Genomic DNA, 21,003 nt, shown 5'->3' with positions numbered 1-21,003 from the left:
AATGGTTATGTCATATCAGCTATTCATCTATTTAAATAATTTTCCCCATAGTTCCTCCAACAATTTATAAGATTGAAAGGGTGGTGGTAGAAAATGAAGTGGTAACATATTTTATCAAATATTTGATCTTCTGGTGATTTCTGAAACAAGCCATATTTTAATTGTTGGGAGATCAGTAGCTCATATAGTGAGTCATACTTTATAGGGTCTCATTTCAAAAACTACTCGCCTCCCAACTTGAATCCACTGCAGCATCTCTGATGTGTTTCTCTAACTCCCAGTTATTCTTAGAAATCGTTTAAGGGAAACATCAGATTGTGCAGTGGTACCAAAGGCAAACCTTTTTATTATCCCGCATTGTCAATTTCTCTTCCTAATATCTCCCCTCTTCCTATACCTGCTGCAGAGCTCCAAGTCAACCAGTAATTGCAGACCTAAATGTTTGTAAAGAAGGCAGCAGAGCCAAGCTTGGTATCCGCACAGAAGTAACCCACCAATCAAAGGGAGCAGCATGGCCTTGGCCGTGCTGGAAGGTGAGGCTCTTGAGACTTTTTTCCTCTGATGTAATAAGTTAAATCTAAGATCAATTTCATCGACTCACTTTCCTGTTGTGCTTTTCTTCCCATAGGACCCTTTAGAGAAACAGAGTTCTAGCAGGTCTTAGTAACTAATTTTGAGAATTCTAGGTTAAAATAGAACAGCTAAAACGTTCCATCGCGAAGCCACTGGAATTCTTCGAAACGGTGTCCATGGTACCAGGCTGGGTTCTCACTAGACAATGAGGCAGACTTGACACCATGCAAATGAGACAAGGCTTGAGATTTGATGAATCTTCTAGCTCCTCTCCCTACTTGGCTGACACTTGCTCTGAGGAAGGTTGTAAATGCAGGAGAGATTGTGGTATAATTCCTCAGACTGGCCTTTCTGCCCCCTAGTCACCATTCGATTATCTTCCAAATTGCTGTGTTTCAGAGAGATAAAGATTTTTTATGGCTTGCTGACTGGAAACAACGACAAGAGCCAGCAAAGTGATGGCTGAGGGGCCATGCATAGTAATTCCATTGGTAAATGACAAAACCTTTGTTTGTATGACATTTCTAAAATTACTGCAGAAGATGAATCTAAAATACAAAATGCCACATTTGGCATGCAAAACTATCACAATATATCTCAGTATAAAATTCATAGAGGCATTTAATTTAGAATGTGTTTAATAACTCAGTCTGCCTGCATCAGTAATCCTGCCTTGAGGTTTAAAGAGATTGTCTTGTTTATTCACATGGTGTTAGTTTTTAAAATATTTTTGGAAATCAAAATACTAAGGTTAAGTCTCTATTGTTAACTAAGATTTTCTAATTAAACCAAAAAGTAATTGTTATTCTGATTAGTGTTTAAGTCTGAGTTGTATGAAAAAACAAAAGAAGTTTAGCAACTTTCACTGTTGGTTTAACTGTGATTTGATTCCAGAAGCATACTGTCTATATGGAAATATATATTATCTCTCACAAAATAAAGTCTAGGCAGGATTAAAAAGGGCTTACTGTTAACTGCAGATTAACGGGTGGTGCTACCAACACAGGTAGTTAGGAGAGTAACCTGATTCCAAAAATGACATTAATTTTGCTTAAAGCATGATGTAATAGAGAATTTTTCAAGGTCAAATTATTCTGAAGACTATTAGGGTGGAAAACATGACTTTCTGACATTTGAGTTATTAATAATCCCAGTTTAATTTTTGTGTATTCTGAAACAATGGTCCACTAAAAACCTTATCAATTTGTACCAACTTTTCAGCATTTACCAAAAATGAATGGCTTATTTGTCCCAGCCAAAGGTAAGCAAAGAAGTTCAAATGTCCTGTAAAATAATCTTCAGTCATATACTTCAGTTACATGCAATTTATGCCAAGTTTTAGGTTAAAGCACATAGAACTGCTCTTCTTTCTTTATTTTTTGAATCTCACTTGAAGCCTGTGGGGCAAGGTGACCTCATGTTCAAATTAAATACAAGTATTTGATCAGGTGAGGTGTTCGTCTGACCTGTTTTGCCCATCACTAATCAGTGCGGCCCATGGTCTGTGATTAGTATGAGAGGTAAGGGCTGTCACCTTTCAAGCTTACTGCCCATGTTCACCCAGCCCAGGTATCTTAAGAGGCCCACTGTGTGGTTTTTAGAAGTGTTGGTTTCCTGTTCATTCTATCTTATTATAATAGATGAATGGTTTCTGATGTCACAGATCATTAACATACCACACTTAAAACCTGGCTCAACTTTCCCTTGCATAATCGGTAGGCTTGTCTTTTGACCCCCTAATTACATGTCGTGTGTCCTCCTCTGTTATCACGGCTAATACCTGACAATTACAGGTTGAGTAAAAATAATTGTCTATTTTTCCCTCCCTGAGAAGCGCGCTGTGGCTAATTGTGTGGTTTCCCCCAGTTCCTGCATCATTCAAGAATTTCAAGAAACCTGTCTTTTCTTTGGGTTGAGCAGAGTCGGTCACCTCAGCCTCTTCAAATACAGATGAAATGCATAAGGGGTCTCAAGAACAAGGCTCCCCAAGGCTCCTACTTCCTCAAAGTGTCCCTGCTTGGTCGACCAGGTGGCCGTGTCTTGCCGTGGTGCCCGACGGAGCAGCTGAAGACCAGAACACACCCACTGAGGCATGATGGAAATTTTTATGATGTGGGGCTGTATTTCCACGAAAGCCTTTATGTGGTAAGCTGGTCTTTTTGCACACGTACCACTATCTGCTCCTATCTGTCCAGCTTTTCACCTCTAGAGATGGTTTTAGGTACTCAGCTTTGTGTAGTAAACAGAAAGGATTTCATTCATTCATTCAGCAAATACCCAATAAACACTCAGTATGGGCCAAGCACTTTGTTGTGGCCGGTACATGGACACCCTTAGTCCTGTGTAAAATGGAATGCCATCCTTCTTTATCAAGATCATTACTGTGGATCCTTGGTATAGTTCTTCACCTTTTCAGGATTTACATGACAAGAGGTCACTAACGTGTGTATTTTATGTGCGGTATCTGTATACATTTGTAGGCAGCCAGGGACACTGATTTTAGGTGAGAACCCAGATTTAGGTAAGAAGAAATGTTGGAGGTTGTTCAGAAAATAGATTATGGATATAGGGGAATGTGTTTACCAAGCAAAGGGAATCTGGATGGGACAGTGCTGGGCGAGAGAGAAAGGGGAAGGTAAGATTAGAGAGTGTTCCTGGATGCAGGGATGAGAAGCAGGGGTCCAAGATCTTCAAGTCACCTTTGGAAGGAGAGAGGATAAGCTTAGCTTTCTCTGGGGCATCAGCACCGGACTGACGAAGACAGGGAACTCCACCCCAAGGAGAAGAAAGGAAGGGGCTGGGTTAGTCCCAGAACCTTTACTGTGTGCTGGTGCGTTAGATGCCAGGCATGAGAATGGACTGTTTGAAAATATAGAATTGCTTTCTACACTATTAATTTGAAGGAATAAGACAAACATTGTAAGAATCAGTGTAGGTAACACAAGGCTCCCGGGCTGACAAGACTCACTGAGGAACCAAGCCTCAGTTGGCTCATCTGTGAAATGGGAATAAAAATATCTGCCTATCAGAAGCATTACAAAAAATGACTGAGATGATTGTGGAAATACACACTGTCAATACATAGTAAGAATTCAGAAGCTTCTGTGATTATTATTGTTATAATTATTCTGTCTCTTTGATGGGGAAGCCCATAAATGTTTACCAGGGGACTTTCATTTTAATATATATGATGAATGCTTATATCTTGAACAACTTTTGAATTAACCTTTGCTTGAGAACAATGGTGGTTAACAATTTCTTCTCTAACAAATGATCCCAAAAGCCCTGTTAACATGTGTGAGACACATGTGAGAGGCGTTAGTCAGGGGTGGGTATGGAGAGGATTTACCCCCTGGGGGAGCACGCTGTCCCCATAGAACCAGACTTTGAGGACAAGTGACACGAAGACAGCAGATGTAATTCAGCCCCTGACATAAGATCTTGGTTTTCACTACTTATATCAGAGCAATTTCAGGAATGTGGTGCTAGCTAAGATTTTAGTTAATAATTTTAAAAATGGTCTAATCTGTACTTAATGGGCAACTACATTCTTTTGGTACAGTTTAATTAAGTAGCTACCATTTTAAATCTTGGAGCTAGGTTACCAAATATACCATTCGAAGAGCTTGCTATCTAGAGCCATCTGCATAAATAGCTGTTTTACATTGAAAAGCACTCTAAAATGTTCTTTTTTAAAATTTATTTATTTTTATTGATTGATTGATTGATTGCTATGTTGGGTCTTCGTTTCTGTGCTAGGGCTTTCTCTAGTTGCGGCAAGCGGGGGCCACTCTTCATCGCGGTGCGTGGGCCTCTCACTATCGCGGCCTCTCTTGTTGCGGAGCACAGGCTCCAGACGCGCAGGCTCAGTAGTTGTGGCTCACGGGCCCAGTTGCTCCGCAGCATGATTGGAACCTCCCAGACCAGGGCTCGAACCCGTGTCCCCTGCATTGGCAGGCAGATTCTCAACCACTGCGCCACCAGGGAAGCCCTAAAATGTTCTTTTTATTGTTATTATTGGTTTAGATGCCCATCCCCAGCTCCCCCAATAGAGGTGCGAACTCTGAGTGCAGAAGCCACATGTATTGCTATGTTTGCTTTGAGCATATTCCATGCATGCTGATGAATAATCCTAACAGAGAGTGCTACAGGTTAAATGTCAGGAGGGATTAGAGGACAAAGAGGTGCATCAAGAATGTCTTCAGGGACAGGGAGCAAAACCCCTAAGAGACGGATGTTGCCAAAAAATGTTCACAGTGTTGAAAAGCGCATCAAGTCCGTAGGGGAAAGCAGAGGCCAGTCATTCCTCCAACACTGAAATGCATTTTCCCCTTCCTGCTAAACAGAACAAAAAGTATCTTGGAAGAGCTGAAATAACAACCCCAAATTTTCTTTCCCTGTGTCAGAAGCAAACAAACCAAAATAATTACTTCCTGCCACAGCCAAGGAAAATGTATTCTTTAACAGCCTGACAAAATGTCACTGAATTATATCCATCCCTTGGTATCACCTAGCAAAATCCTGGATCCCCAGAGAAATCTACTAGGGTGTTTCACATTCAGTGTATGTAAGAAAAGTACAAAAATTCAGGACAAAGACAAAAACAAGAAAAGCGCTCTAGAACTTGACAGGAAAGAGAAGTCATCTGAGGCTGTTTGGTTTCAGAATAAAAAGGCTGTGGCTCAAAGTTCTGTTCATTCCACTGGGTTCTAGCAAACTTTTCCACTAACCACACAATTCTGCCTGCCAGGTCACTCTGCTAGCAGTTTGTGGGAGACTGACAGTTATAACAGCAAGGTTTAAAGAAATGTCATTTTTCAATAGTAGGAATACACATGCAAAAACACACAAATGTGCTTGTGTATGTAACTGATATAGGGGCATCTAAGATATTTACATCATTTCTTTTCATATACAAGCCTAAGACAGGGTCATTTCTCCATGAACAGGAGAAGTTGGCTTCATATGGTTGTTTGAGAGTGCAGGACATCTTACCAATGTTAATCGAGGAGAGATGGTCATCTATTCCTACACAGACAGGAGGGACAGAGAAGGTATGGCCCAAATGAAAGGGCAAGTCTTCATTACAGGAGAAGCACTGAGTCTGCTGAGGAAATGTCTGCATTATATGTCTGTAAGGTTACATTGTTAATGGAGCTTGGAATGAGGGTACAATGTTATAGCATCAAAGGTGGCTTCTCTTTGGTATCAAGCTGGACCAGTAGGCAAACAATCGAAGGTTAAGGTGAAAAGTTTGCTTATAGGGTTTGATAAGCCTCTAAGTGAGGCAGCAGATATATTGGTAAGCCCAAGGTAATAGCCCTCCAAACATCCACGGTCTTACTTCTGATACTATCATTTGGATTTTGTCCCCAGTATTTCCACACTTTAACGTCCATTTTCCTGTATTGTAAGATGGAGATGTTCAAATACGATGAACTGACTAATTTTAGCTTCAGTCCCCTCATGTAAAATGAGGTAATAACAACTCCTTTATTTGAGTTACTGTAAGAATCGTATTAAATTAAATTGTTATGGAGTCTAAACTTAGTCTCATCTTGCTTGAAGATATTGAATAATTCCTTGGTAGAGACATTTGGAACCTATGTATCTTTTGACATTAATCTTGGAATTCTCTCAAATAGAAACATTGCCTTCTTTGTAGATTGTATTCATTAACAGAAATGAGGCTAGGATCTTTGGGAAGAAACATTCCAAAAAATATGCCTCTTGACTTTTGGTTCTGGCAGGATGATAAACTAAATTAAATGTTTAGATTATCTTACTCTACCATCCTGCCAGAATCAGAAGTCAAAGGCATATATCGTTTTCAGATTATGTTCTATAAATATCTGGAAATTTTTTTTTTTTTTTTTTTTTTTTTTTATTTTTGGTTGTGTTGGGTCTTCGTTTCTGTGCGAGGGCTTTCTCCAGTTGTGGCAAGTGGGGGCCACTCTTCATCGCGGTGCGCTGGCCTTTCACTGTCGCGGCCTCTCTTGTTGTGGAGCACAGGCTCCAGACGCGCAAGCTCAGCAGTTGTGGCTCACGGGCCCAGTCGCTCCGCGGCATGTGGGATCTTCCCAGACCAGGGCTCGAACCCGTGTCCCCTGCATCGGCAGGCGGACTCTCAACCACTGCGCCACCAGGGAAGCCCCAAATATCTGGAAATTTTAAATGAGATGTTAGCTAAAGCCTTTTAGATGCATTAGATAAACATTCAAGAAAGAAAGGGATCTCCCTGGGAATCAGAAATGAAGAGGAAATTGTAAACCATACAGGGAGTGGGTAAACCAAGGCTCTGGCTGCCTGTGAGAGGGGAGAAGAAATGATCAATCTTATTAATCTAAAATTTTGAATTTCAATGACCAGTCAGGAGATGAGGCCTTGGGCCCATTAGGTATAGAATGTTGAAAGAAAGTCTCTTGCATAAATCTAGGATATTCAACACTAGTCTAAAATAGATAGACTAGACCAAAAAAATCTTCCCACCAATAGAGGGGCAATAACAAGAAACTTCTCTTTCTCTGACTAGCCTCTGATTTAAATTTTATTTCTCTTGATGGAAAAAAATATACTAGTTGAAATTAAAAATTCCCAAGATGTGTTATACAGACGAGACCCTCTCAGTGGAGAACCAATGAGTTGGAAGCCAGATCTGAGGAAATTTCCTAAACTATAACACAGAGAAAAAAGAAATGGAAAAAGTGATTTGAAAAGACATGGAAGAGAAGGTCTAACATATATCTTATAAAATTTTCAGAAGTAGAGGTAGAGAGGAAGGGAGAATAAACATTACCTAAAGAGATAACAGCCACTAATTTCCCAGACTTGCTGGAAGACACAGACTCTCAGATTAAGGGAGCAGAAATTCTGAGCAGGGCAAAGTAAAACAATCCACATGTGGACACATTGTAGTGACGCTGCAGAGAGCAACAGTAGAGGACTAAAGATAATTGAATAATATATGCAAAATTCTGGAAGAAAATTAATTTAAAAAGATATTTACCTAACCTATCATTCAAGAGTTGGGGCAGAGATGTTCCAAATGAGTAGAAACGTTTTTGACTAAGAATACTGTGTTAGTTTCCTAAAGCTGCCAAAACCAAGTACCACAAACCTACTGGCTTAAAACGAAGAATTTTATTGTCTTACAGTTCCAGAGGCCAGAAGTCTGGACTCACGGTGTCAGCAGTGTCATACTCTCTCTCTGAAGATGCTTGGGAAAAACAGTTCTGTGCCTCTTTCACAGCTTCCGGTAGCCCCGGGTGTTCCCTGGCTTGTAGGTGCATCACTCCAATCCTCTGGCTTCCCATGGCATTCTCCCTGTGTGTTTATCTTCACATCAGCTTTCCTCTGTATGTGTCTGTCTGTGTCCAAATTTCCCCTTTTTATAAGGACACCAGTCATATGGGATTAGGGTCCACAGTAATGACCTCATCTTAACTGAGTTACATCTGCAAAGATCCTATTTCCAAATCAGGTCACTTTCTGAGGTATTGGGGGTTAGGGTTCTTCTTCTGGGGTACACCATTCAACCCATAACAAATATACCCGTCACAGGACCTTGCTCAAAGAATTAACAAAGGATATCTTTCAAGAATAAGGAAGAGTGCAAGAACCAAAGCCATTTTGTGTTATTCTTTCGAAACTCTATATTTGAAAGGTTTTATAACTTTATAAAAGAATATTAAATAAGTATGAGATATAAAATAAATATTAAACAAATAAAAATACTCCCTTTCTGTTCCATTTTAATAGAATATCAGGCAATTAAGAGCACTTGAATAGAAAAAGAAAGAATAAAAGATCAGATAATGTGTATAATGAAATGATTATTTCTCCAACTCATTAACTCAATAAAAACTCAAAGTTAAATCAAAGGTTGGGGCTAGGGCATTTCTACTTTCACAGGACAGGTCCACTCCAGTTTGGAAACCACTGATTCATATATGTGTGGGAATCCACCTTGTTTACAATTAGAAATATTAAAAGTTATAGAAAACGTTACTGTAGGAAAACATTAAATTAGGAAAATATTATTATAAGAACATTGGATAGATACTTTGGAAATTTGGTGAAAGATTTTGTTCTTTCTTTAGTTATATTTGGTTTCAAATACATTCATGTGAATAAATAAATATGGAATTTTTAGAGCTGCATAGATGATTGAAAGAGAAGACGTATTACAGTACTTTTTAAAAATGTGAAGTCACACATTAAGAATTGCAATGATTGTTATAATTGTCTTGTCGCCCAAAAGGGTGACGTTTTAAAATATCATTCTTGAACTTTGGTAATGGTATCTGGGCCAAAAGACCATTTTGTTAATTATTAGATAGAACTGTTATGCTTGCAATTCTCATTTTCACTGGCACAGGGATCGGCCAACTTAAAAAAGGATATAACTAGTAGGTTAAAGAAGAAAAACCAGCAAAATTCAGGCAAAGAACACTGATTAATGAATTAAAAAAATGTTTTGAAAGGTCATGTGCTCATGTTGGGCTAAGCCTCAGGCAGATCTGTAATAAACATGACCAGGCCCTCTGTGTGGAGCAGGTAACCCATGCTGACTCTGAATTTGCTGATATTACAGGGTTATTTTTTCTGGAAGGATGTAGCATTCTGGAACGATTTCTATCATGATTCCATTAAGACCATGGTTTCCTTCAATTTAAGCCTGCATATTTCTCTTTTCACATTACCCTGCACCACACAGAAAATAAAACCGTGTCTTGGACTGAGGGTTTGTGTCACCAAAGGGAAAAAAAAATCACTTGATTTTGATGGTACTTAACCCCATTTTATTCGATAAGTACATCTGTTTTGTTTGGTTTGGTTTTTTGGGGATCACCTGTCAGTGTGAATAATAAAATTTTATGAATACTAATTTAAAGTCAAAAGTGATTTGTCTTAAAGTGTGGCAATCTCGAGGATTCCTTAAGGAAGAAGTCAAAGACGTGACATAATTTCCTTGGACAATATTTAAAAGCACACTCTATAGCAAAGAATCTACAGCAAAAGGGATGTCGAAAAACAGAACGTGATGACACAGACTTCCAGATGACGGAATCACAGTGAGCAGGCATTTATCTGTCTCTTACGTTCAAGGGGATCTGCTTTTTCTTATTTGTGCTGAGGCTTTTTCTCTTGATAATGGAGATAAAATACATTTTAATTACAAATAAAATGTTTTGAAAATGCTGTCATAGAAAGTTTTCTTATATATTGAAATATGAAGAATAAATACAGGAGGCCAAGACTTGGTGGGATAATGGTTAAGTGTGTGCTCTTCACCTTGATTTGAATTCTGGTTCCAAAACCTACTTAGCAAAATGACTTAGAGCTTTCACTCTATCTCAACCATAAAATGGTCATCACAAGAAGCCTTATCTCATTGATCTTTTAATGTTACCACTAATAGGGTGAGGACAAAATATTTTAAAATTAAGAACAAACCAGCTCTAAAAACAAGCAATGAACAAAACCAAAATATATTCCTAAAATGAAGTTTCGGTTAACTAAAGTATGCCATTATTATTTCTCTTTCTAGTATGTCCACGATTATATTGTTTGAAAGGACAAATGAGCAATTATGAACAATACTTATATCTTTGTATCCTAAGTTCTTTCTAAAACCAGTATTTTTAGAACAAAGTAGAGTTTACTGCCTTCATTGACATTATGACATTTAACCTCAAAATAAATAAATGACATAGACATTATTTCTATTTCATGGATGAGAAACCGAATTTTGGAGAAATAATGCAAGTTACCCCAAATCATATAACTTATTAGGACAATGTTGGGAATGAAACCCTTGCCTCATAACTCTGGATACTCAACTCTTGCTTCCTAACTCCATAAAGGGTTTTCCACTAACCCCAGTGGATCACCAATGTCCCCGTGATCATCATTAACTAAAACAGTCTTTCCATCACATCACTTCATCACTTCCTTTTTAAAACCATTTGTTGACAGGACTTCCCTGGTGGTCCAGTAATTGACTTCTCCTTCCAATGCAGGGGGTGTGGGTTCAATCTCTGGTTGGGGAGCTAAGAGCCCACATGCCTGGCAGCCAAAAAACCAAAACATAAAACAGAAGCAATATTATAACAAATTCAATAAAGACTTTAAAATTGGTCCACGTCAAAAAAAAAAAAATCTTAAAAAAACCCCCATTTGTTGACTCCCCATTGCTCTTAGGATAAATTAAGCATTTTTCCGTGGATGCAAAGATGCTGGTAATGTGGCCTCAGCCTCCTTCCACAGCTTCATGCTCATCTAACAGAGCCAGCCTCCCTCCACGGGCCCAGCCACCCAACCACATTTTTTTTTAAATTAATTAATTAATTAATTTTTGGCTGTGTTGGGTCTTTGTTGCGTGTGGGCTTTCTCTAGTTGCGGTGAACGGGGGCTCCTCTTGTTGCGGAGCATGGGCTCTAGGCCCATGGGCTTCAGTAGTTGTGGCACGTGGGCTTCAGTAGTTGTGGCTCATGGGCTCTAGAGTGCAGGCTCAGTAGTTGTGGTGCACGGGCTTAGTTGCTCCACAGCATGTGGGATCTTTCCGGACCAGGGCTTGGACCTGTGGACCCTGCATTGGCAGGCGGACTCCTAACCACTGCGCCACCAGGGAAGTCTCCCAACCACCCTTTTATCTTGAGCTGTACCCAAGCTCCAAATATCCTCCAAGTTCTGGTGTGCCATTGGACATTTGTCCCCAATGTTAATTCCTACTTATCCTTTGGCTTCCAAACTCAGTCATTTTTGCTATTGTCTATGCACATTAATTAACTCCAACAAGAGTTCAGGTATTTGAGAGCAGAGGCCATACTGTATTTATTGGTATGTCTTCTGGAGCATACAGTACTTGTACATAGTAGGTATTCAATAACTACTTTTAAAAGAGAAAAGAAAATGAAATGTGAAACTCTAGTTATAGAGGTGCAACAGGTTTAATGTAAGTTCAGTTTACCAACAATAAGTACTACGAGGAAATGTTAAGATAATCTTAAGAGCCCAATCATGGTACCAGTAGTTTCTAAAATAGAAATAAACCTGATTGAGAAGAAACACATCAATTCAGATAAAACGATATTATTTTAACATTAATTATATATGGGGAGCCTGTCACTGGTAATGAATAAGGAAATAAATATCATTATTTTATTGTTTTACAACTCATGTTTATTTAGTCTCATCTCCCCTCTTTAACCTATAAAAATAATATTTTAGGTAAAATATTCAAAAGAGAGAAGTGAGCCCATAAACTCACTTCCATGAGGCATGAGCAAACTCGACTAAGCTCATTCTCTAGTGAAAAGGTAGATGACAGCCCTCTGGTGTGCCTTCTAGAAATTTCCAGAGTACTTAGGCACGCATGGGGACCTCCCCAAATGCATTGGTTGATGTTATGTTAACTGCCAACTTGATTATTTTAAAGATCAAGAAGAAATTTCTCCAGATGATTTTTGATATTTTCAAGTGACAAATAGCTGTATTGGCCTTTCTGATTACAGAAGACAACTTAAGCTCTTTGTTAAGAAAATCAGAGAATTAAAAAAACTACATGTAAAAGTCTAGTTCTCAACAAGCATGTGCTCCTGTTCTGGAACCACATTAACTGAGTTCACACTTACCTTCATTTTATTAGTCATAGCTGTCTAACTATGCAAAGGAGAAGTGGAGTTGATAAATAAATATATAATCACTTCAAACTTAGGAAAAAAGTACAGGTAATAGAAGAGTGGCGCCAAGTGGCCCCAGCCAATGCCCTGTGGAGTAGATGAGCTACTTTGCTGAGTCATCTGTGATTTTCTGATCTGCACGATGGGGAGATGTAGACAAAGGTTGTTTCAAGTCACTGAATTTTGGAGTAGTTTGTTATGCAGCAATAGATAACTGAAGAACTTATTTAGCCCCTTCTGTGACCAAGAACTACATCGAGAGTTGGAGAAATAAAGTCAGGGATCTCTTCTTAAATTGCTTGGGTAGCTTCTGCAAATTTAACCTTGTGTGCTTAAGGAAAAAGAATCATTATGTGTCTAAATTCAGAGGTGGTTCACCCAAAAGGCATTTGAGTCCTGTGTGCAATGTCTTGTCCTTTAGTTATGCTGTGTGTATGTGAAAAAGAAGATGTGGGAGATGTAAGTGGATAAATAAGGGGGCTGTTATGGACTGAATCGTGTTTCCCCCAAATTCATAGGCTGAGGCCCTAAATCCCAGTACCTCAGAATGTGACTAAGTTTGGAGACAGGGTCTTTAAAGAGGTGAGTAAGTTAAAATGAGGACATTGGGGTGGGCCCTAATCTAATATGACTGGTGTCCTTAAAGAAGAGGAGATTGACACAGACACACACAGAGGGAAGACCATGTGGGGACACAGGGAGACAAACCAAGGAGAGAGGCCTCAGAAGAAACCAATCCTGCCGACACCTTGATCTTGGATGTCCAGTTCCAGAACTGTGAGAAAATAAATTCTTATTGTTAAAGCCATCCAGTCAGTGGTACTTTGCTATGGTGGTCCTGAAAAAGTAATAGAGGGGTTCATGAAGAACTGGTGACAATGAATTGTCCTTTTATTCAGTGGGAAAGAAGAAGCAACAATTTGCTTCAACCTTTTAGAATTCAATACGTAAATTTGGCGTCATTGAAATAAGGTCTAGGGATTTCCCTGGCAATCCAGTGGTTAAGACTCCGCGCTTCCAATGCAGGGGACATGGGTTCGATCCCTGGTCGGGGAACCAAGATCCCACATGCTGCACAACACAGCCAAAAAGAAAAAAAAGAAATAAGGCTCCCCTATTGTAGTGGGTTTTGGCTAATTGTATGGCACATATAGGCACCTCAGAAGCTCCAGAGAAAACCTGACTTAAACTCACTGTGTTATCGGACTCTTTCATGGTTCTATAGAATTTTAAGAAGTATATCAACCAGTTAATATTTATACATCAGTGTGGCAAGGTATCATTATTATAATAGTAGATGGGCACCATTTTTGTTTTACTGGAGGGAAATCCAATATGAATAAAATAGCAACTTTTCAAACATGACATTTAATCCATGCAGGTAAATCAAACTGAGAATCTATTATTCATTATTAAAGGGGTGGCATATTTTTATTACACTGAGAATGAAACACAAATACTGTGAAAAATTTAGTGCCTTTTCTTGAACTTTTAAGACACTTATCATGCAGTCATCTAGCTGGTACTGGCACCCATTTTAAAATATAGCCATGAAATTAATAAGTTTGAAGTTTTATGCCTGAAAAAAAGGATGCTCAATTTCAGTGAAAAAGGCAAATTTATTTTTTATTTAAAGCTTCCTAAATACTTAAGATGGTAAAGTACTTCAGTAATGTTCTGGTTCCAGTATGTATATGAAGAATATAGTTCATATTCTTGTCATTATTAGTCATGGCCCCAGTGTTCTTCCCTGAAGTGCTTTCTGAAAACTGCATATATCAGAAACTGATTAAAATGACCTAAAGTATTAATTCTTAAAATGTGATGAACCCAACATTTTGCAAGAGGTTATTTTCTGTGTGACATTTAATATTGAAGAATTGAAATGATTTTAATAACTCCTTGGAAGGAGTGGTCTTAGGAAAACTAGAGCCTGAGCCTGATTGCTTTTATTGATTATTGATTATTGCCATTCATAATGAATAGCCTTGGAGTATATCATATCATGTGGCTTTAAAAAGTTTGCCATTATATCAGTGGAGGAAGCCCTTTTTGTCAGTTCTTGAAATCGTCACTTCTGCTGGCCAAGAATTCCCAGAGACTTGTGAGAGTCCTGATTGTAAATGGCTCCTCCTGAGTGGTGTGAATGGTCCCTGGGCATGCTGCTTTTAACAGTGGTCTGGTTCTGCTACTTACTTAGCATTCATCACTTTAGGAAAATTACCTAATCTCCCTCGCCTCAGTTCCTTCATTTGTAAAATGGGAATCTGTTACCTTATTCATAGAGACTTTGTGAGCATTAAATAATGTGATGTATAGATTGCTTAGCATAGTGGGTTGCATGTAGGAAATAACTGGTAGCTATAATTAGTTTTTCATTATAATAATAATTCTCCATGTAGCATGTTCTCTTCTTTTCCCTCTCTGTTAGATTTCTCCAGCCGTCCAAAACATCCCTTCAAGAAGTATCAGTTAATCCATTCTTGATTTCTCCCTCTAAGAAAACTCAGTTTCCATTAAATTTATTGGATGCTCTTTTGCCTCTACTTCTTGTTACTGAGTGATGTGAGGGGTTCCAGGGCCATCAGTGCAAAAGGTCATGCTATCATTGTCTCATAGTCTCTGGCAGAGAGGAAGAATAATGTGTATTGAGTGCCTGAACTGTGCCAGTTTCATCACTATGTGTTTAATACACACGATCAGTGCAAATTTCACACAGAGCCATCTATTGTTAATCCCATTTTGCAGATTAGAGAAACTGAGGTTTTAGAGATGAGAACTTGACCAGAAGTTTGAAGCTGAGATTGGAGCCCACAGTCCAAACACCGAGGTTCACAAACTACCCTACAGAAAACGGCAAGAACTGATACGTTGGTTTTTCAAATCTGTAAACTACTCATCGATTCCTGTAATTTTTCTCTGTATTTTTACCAGGTTTATTTCCATTTCTAAAGCCAAATCCCTCGCTCTTTCTGTCTCTTCTTCTGTCCTTTGTGTCGGTTTTCTACATCTGTTCACATCTGATTTACTCAGAGTTGAGTGCCCTAGTTACAAATTAGTAGTTGTCGTTCACTCTGCATGCAATTCAATAATCAAGTCATTTTTACCAGTCTCATTTGGGAATGAGGCTGCTGTATTACATAATATTGCCAGGTGGTCACTGAAACATATTTGCCAGCACTAAAATGTAAGCTTCTTGAGAGCAAGAACTGGGGTCTATTTTGTTCACTGCTGAATCTCTGGCACCTAGAACTCTGGCTGTCTTAATAAATATTTTTAAATGAATGAATAAATCTAAAAATTCAAAAGACTCACATTGCAGCCTTCAAACAGACAACTGTTTTCTGCTTTATAGTTGAAAAACGTTTTAACTTTTTAAAACTTTTGGTGTTTTATGCAGATTCACATTCTTTATTTTATTGGAACTGCTTTCAAAATGCCATAAATCCAACTTTGTCCTTTGTGTCTGTTCTCTACATCTGTTCACATCTGATTTATTCAGGGTTAAGAATGCCCTAGTTACAAAATAGTCGTTCTTGTTCACTTTGCATGCAATTCAACAATCAAATCATTTTGAATTCTCTAAAGAGGAAGAACTTGCTTCTATATTTGAACTCACTCACATTCAGAGGGAATAGGTTTTAATATTTCAACATCTATACAAAATGCTTTACAATGACTTTTAAGGCACTAATTCTCCTATGAATGCCGAGTGAAGTCTCAAAGGGCTGACTAGGGTAAAGAATTTCTCCAAGGTCACATGGCCTGGTAATTGCAAAGAACAGGGCTGGCTATCTTTTCCTATCCGTCTGCTTCATAGGTGTACCAAGCAGTACTCAATGACTTTGAACTGATGGGGCTCTCAAAGCTTATAGTGGTGACAGGAAAACAATTTGGGTTCAAACAAACAAAAAATCCCTAAACTCAAGGACCAATAAAGGTCAATCTAGTAAACTGCCAATCAGAGCATGTCAAGCCTCTGCTTAAGCTCTCCTAGTAGCTCTCCATTACATTTAGAATAAAATCCAAATTCCTTACCTGGGCCTCCAAGCCTTACGTGATCGGGCCTCTATCCCCCTTTCTAATTTATTTCATGTGACTTTTCTGCTTGTGTATTTCATTTGAGACTCACTTTCTGTTCTTTGAACAGACCAAGCTCCTTCTTATTACAAGGCTGCGTTAGTTGTGGCTTCCTCCTAGTGGGGTTCCTCCTCAAACCTTGACACTGCTGGTCCCAGGTTAAGTGTCCCTTCCCGAGACAACATTTTCTTAACAGAATAGCTCCTCCTCTGGTCATTTTCTAGTTCATCTCTAATTTATTTTTATTATTTAGATATCACTAGTGATAAATTAGAGCATTTATCACTATTGATATTGTCTTACTTGTTTATTGCTTATCCCCTCCACTACCAGATTGTAGCTCAAGAAGAAGAGCTTATTTAATTTTTTTTTATCCTCAGTGCCAAAAATGGTGCTTAAGTACAAATGGGCATTTAATAAAGGTGTGTGAATGAATGATTGAATGAATGAACAGGGGGAAGTCCTGAAGTTGGATATGGCTTTTGACATAGTCAAATCAATAATTTAGTAGCTGGGAAAACATGAACAAATCATTACTTTTTCAAAGCTTTTTTTCAATCACCTGTAAAATGGGCTAATATTAACTACATTGACACGCCGATCAAATGTTATATTGTGCATGTAAGAGCTTCGTAAAATGTAAAACACTGCACAGGCGTTAATACATTGTCAGATATCTTTGGTACAATGTGGGTTTCCCAAAGGGAAAGGGTTGATTAGCAATTATTGCCAAAAGTTTTATCCTTTCCAAATGATGTATTTGCCTGTTCCTTGTAAAACCAATTGTGGTTAATTTGTTGGTCTTTGATCTAATCATGCTGCAGATGTTCAGAAATGCCGTCTTTTTGTGCATTGAGGCTCAGTCACTGGGGTTTGTAAAAGTAATGGGCTGTGCCCAATTTTTCCCCAATGTCTTCAACTCTCAGGGACAAAGAAGGGAAAAATCTATCTTTTGCCTAACAAGGAGAAACTGAAAATTCAACTTTTGTTTTCACTTCAAAAAAAGAAAAAAAAAAAACGGGGGGGGGGTAGGGGGAGAAATCCCAGAACTAAATTTTCTAAATTAAAATATTCAATTAGATTTTGCCATCTCCCTGGAGTGAAATATTCTTAGTTGAACATTTGAGTAGCATGTGAAGAGATGAGTTATGACACATTGAGGTTGAGGTCAGGTAATGGAATTGCGATGTAATGAGATGACATGCCATATATTTCCTCTTGATTTCAGTCACGTTTGATGGAAAATGGTGGAAAGGCCATATTTTTTAGCCAGTAATTATTCAGGTATGAATCAGTTTGATTTTAGACAGAAATGTGGCCGCCCTAAGCTATGAAGTCAATTAGACATATGATCAAGGACACACAAACCTGTCTTGTCTTGGTATCCATATTGGACGATGATTCTGAAAGTGTGGTCTGAAGGACCACGTGAATCACCATTACCTTGACGTGCCTGTAGAAATTCAAATTCCTGAGCTTCACCCCAGACTTACTGACTCAAGGATGAGAAGGGGCCTAGAAATCTGCATTTTTAATAAACTCCTTTGGGTAATTCTTACACAAATCAAATTTGGGAGATTGCGAGATGATGTCCTTGAGGAAATTGTCGTATGATTGTGGAGGTTTCTTAAATAATTAAATTCTTTGTTGAGAAATCACAAAATTCAATTCAGGGACTGTAAGTTTGAGAGATCATAGACTTGTGCCCTCATTTTAGGAAGATTTTTATTCAGAATTACTAATTTGTAAGCTATCTGATGAATCTAGCCCTCAGAAAGACTCATTTTTAAAAAATTTATTTTATTTTTTATTAAAGTATAGTTGATTTACAATGTTGTGTTAGTTTTAGGTGTACAGCAGTGTGATTTGGTTTTATGCATATATATGTATATATATTCAGAAAGATTCATTCTTTAAGGATGTTGGATGATGGAGTTTTTCAGGATGCTGATGATGGAGTTTTGTTGGAGATGTTTTCTCTTGGTAAGTTCTGTGTCTACTTTTGATGCCTGAACTCAGTGGGAGCAATTAAGGAAAGAACAGGCTGAATACAGAGAAACGTGGGAAAGAGCCCAGCTCCTCAGCCTGTAGGAAAGGAGCAGGAAATAGGGTGTAGAGGAATGGTCTTGAGCTTCTTCATCAGGAATCCAAGGTAGGCTGTCTGATGTTCACCTCCAACATTTCGGAAGCATGGCATGAATGGCTCTGGAGCACATGGCCAGGAATCAAATCCCAGCTCTACCCTCTGCACCTATTTTCTGTGTGACCTTGGGCCAGCTCTCTTTGCCTCAGTTGTGCCATTGGTCAAATGGAGTTATAATAGAATCAACTTCATAGGATTATTGTGGTGATTGTGTTCATAAGGATAAAGTGATTTAAAAAGTACCTTGCATTTAGTAAGCTTTTGATACATGTTAATGGTTGATGCTATACTGTTAGGATTAAGGAACTAAAAAAATCAATTTCTAAAACAGGGAACTGGAACTGTTACATTTGCACATGAGAGCACTGGTTTTCCAACGGTGTAGGTGTAAGATTTTCTCTCTTCTTCTATTCAGAAGCTATGATAGTTATAGCTGTTACCACCCTCTGTCCTTGATCCCTAGGCCAAGATAAGTTTCCAAGAATAATTACTTTCTTTCATCCCGCAGCAGAAAGACTGGGGATTAGAGCTAATATGTCTGTTTATTTATATTGGCTAAGGGAATGGAAAAGAAAATAATGGTATTATTAAACTCTCACTGGCTAACCTAGATTACCCTGTGCTGTGGCATCAGTTCCCACTCATCTGTCCAGAGTTGTTTGCCTCAGAAAGAACACTTTGCTATTTTCTAATGCAAATTAAGTATATTTATTTACTTCCTTGACTACGCTTATTCCCAACAGAATATTAGTCCCAGAAGACACTATTTTGTTCATTTCTCATTCTCCCAAATTGCCACCTTCCCTTCATCACCACTGTCCTTCCTTCCCCACCACTTCCACCACCACCACCAGCACTTTATAAATGGTGAAACAAAGATCCATCCCAAAATGATAGGTTATTTACTGGAGTGTCACACTGGGATTTGATCTTACGTTTGTCTGATGCCAAAGTCCATGCTTTTAACCCATTAGGACATATAGCTTCCCTTTTAAATTAGAGAAGCAATTAAACAGGGCAGGATTGAGGTAAACTATTAGGACTGAGGTAAACTATATATAAAGTCAAAAGCATTTAAGATGCATTTATAGGAATTCCAACCAAAGAAATATCCAAACAGCGTCACTGTAGTCTTACCACAAACAACTGAAACATTGTTGGGTATTCTGCTTATCCACTGTAGTGCAGTATGTGAGTATTTGCATTTTCCTCTACAGTTGGTTTTATCATGACGCTGGCAAAGAACCACTAGGTTTTCGACTTTATGTCCAATGACTTAGAACTATGGCTCTGAAGCTATTGTGGTATAATAATCATGTTTATAGAACAGTTAAGACTGGATGTGAGTCAATACAAAGCAGGAGCAGTCAGTCAATATTATCTTGGTTATTTTATGGTAACAAAACCCCCCAGTATTTCAGTGGCTTAATACAATAGAAGCTTATTTTTCACCCAAGCTATGTGTCTAGTTCAGGACAGCTAGGGGCTCTGCTTTACCCATTCTCATTCTAAGTCAAAGACTGGTCACTGGTCACTGTAGCAAAGGAGAAAAATGAAAGAAAACTCTGGAGACTCTAGACCCAATAATAAGTGCCCTGCCCTAGAAGTGACACATATTCTGTCCAGAGCTAGTCACATGGCCCACCCAACCACAACGAGGCTTGGACATGCAATCCTACTATACGCTTAGAAGGTGAAGAGCTGGAAATATTTGATGAACAGCACTTATGACACCATAACTGCTGAGGAGGGAGTGAAGCTTTCTAATAAAAAGCTGTTCACAAGGAATTGATTTACCTTCTGAATTGGCAAACATTCCTATCAGTGTAGGGTTCAGATAGAGACTGAACTATCTCCTGTAGTACAGAAAAGATTTCTAACTGAGCAAGGGACTGAATATAACAGTGCTTCTTAAATTATGTGGCCTATGTACAATCAGTATTTTAATTAGATAGTCTGTACTCCTCAACAAAATTTTTAAAATGCCCTTTTCTGAGGTCACTGAGATGTTTTGCTAATATTGTTATTATTTTAAGTTTTAAGAACTTCAAAAATCTTAGAATATCTTAGTAATTGTTATGAAAACATTTAAGTCTCCAAGTTCATGTCTGGGCCTCACCAGTATCTCTGCCTGTACTTCTGTTTGAAAGCCTGGAGATTAGAAATTATGCCCTCAAAGATATTGTCCAAACTGAAGACACGAGATTCTTTGGTTGTAATGAGCAAAACTTGGGGGAGGAAGAGGTATGTCCTGATGAAGAGGCTGTCATGATAAAATAGTAGACTCTGTGTGTGTGTGTGTGTGTGTGTGTGTGTGTGTGTGTGTGTGTGAGAGAGAGAGAGACAGACAGACAGACAGACAGATATATTGTCAATAAATTTGACCATATTTAATTTGCATGTTTATGTATTACATATTTTAACATATATTTAACTATATGTTTAACAGAAAATAAAACTAGAAAGTTAGATTGTGGTGAGGTAGCATTAGGGTCTTTAATGCAATGCTGAAGAATTACAAGT

At 38.4% G+C, this 21,003-nt stretch overlaps 1 protein-coding gene across 1 annotated transcript in view; it reads left to right on the top strand.

The window, feature by feature from the left end:
• The window catches only part of LOC132375389 (uncharacterized), a 249,143-nt gene that overhangs the window by 97,247 nt on the left and 130,893 nt on the right, over positions 1 to 21,003 (top strand). The window contains 1 exon segment of the mRNA XM_059940637.1: positions 12,248 to 12,257. Coding sequence (XP_059796620.1) covers positions 12,248 to 12,257 — 10 coding nt within the window.

This window comes from Balaenoptera ricei, chromosome 11, assembly GCF_028023285.1.
Source record: "Balaenoptera ricei isolate mBalRic1 chromosome 11, mBalRic1.hap2, whole genome shotgun sequence".
Classification (NCBI taxonomy): Eukaryota; Metazoa; Chordata; class Mammalia; order Artiodactyla; family Balaenopteridae; genus Balaenoptera; species Balaenoptera ricei.
Note: the sequence above shows the minus strand (reverse complement) of the source record. Positions and strands in the feature narration are given on the sequence as shown.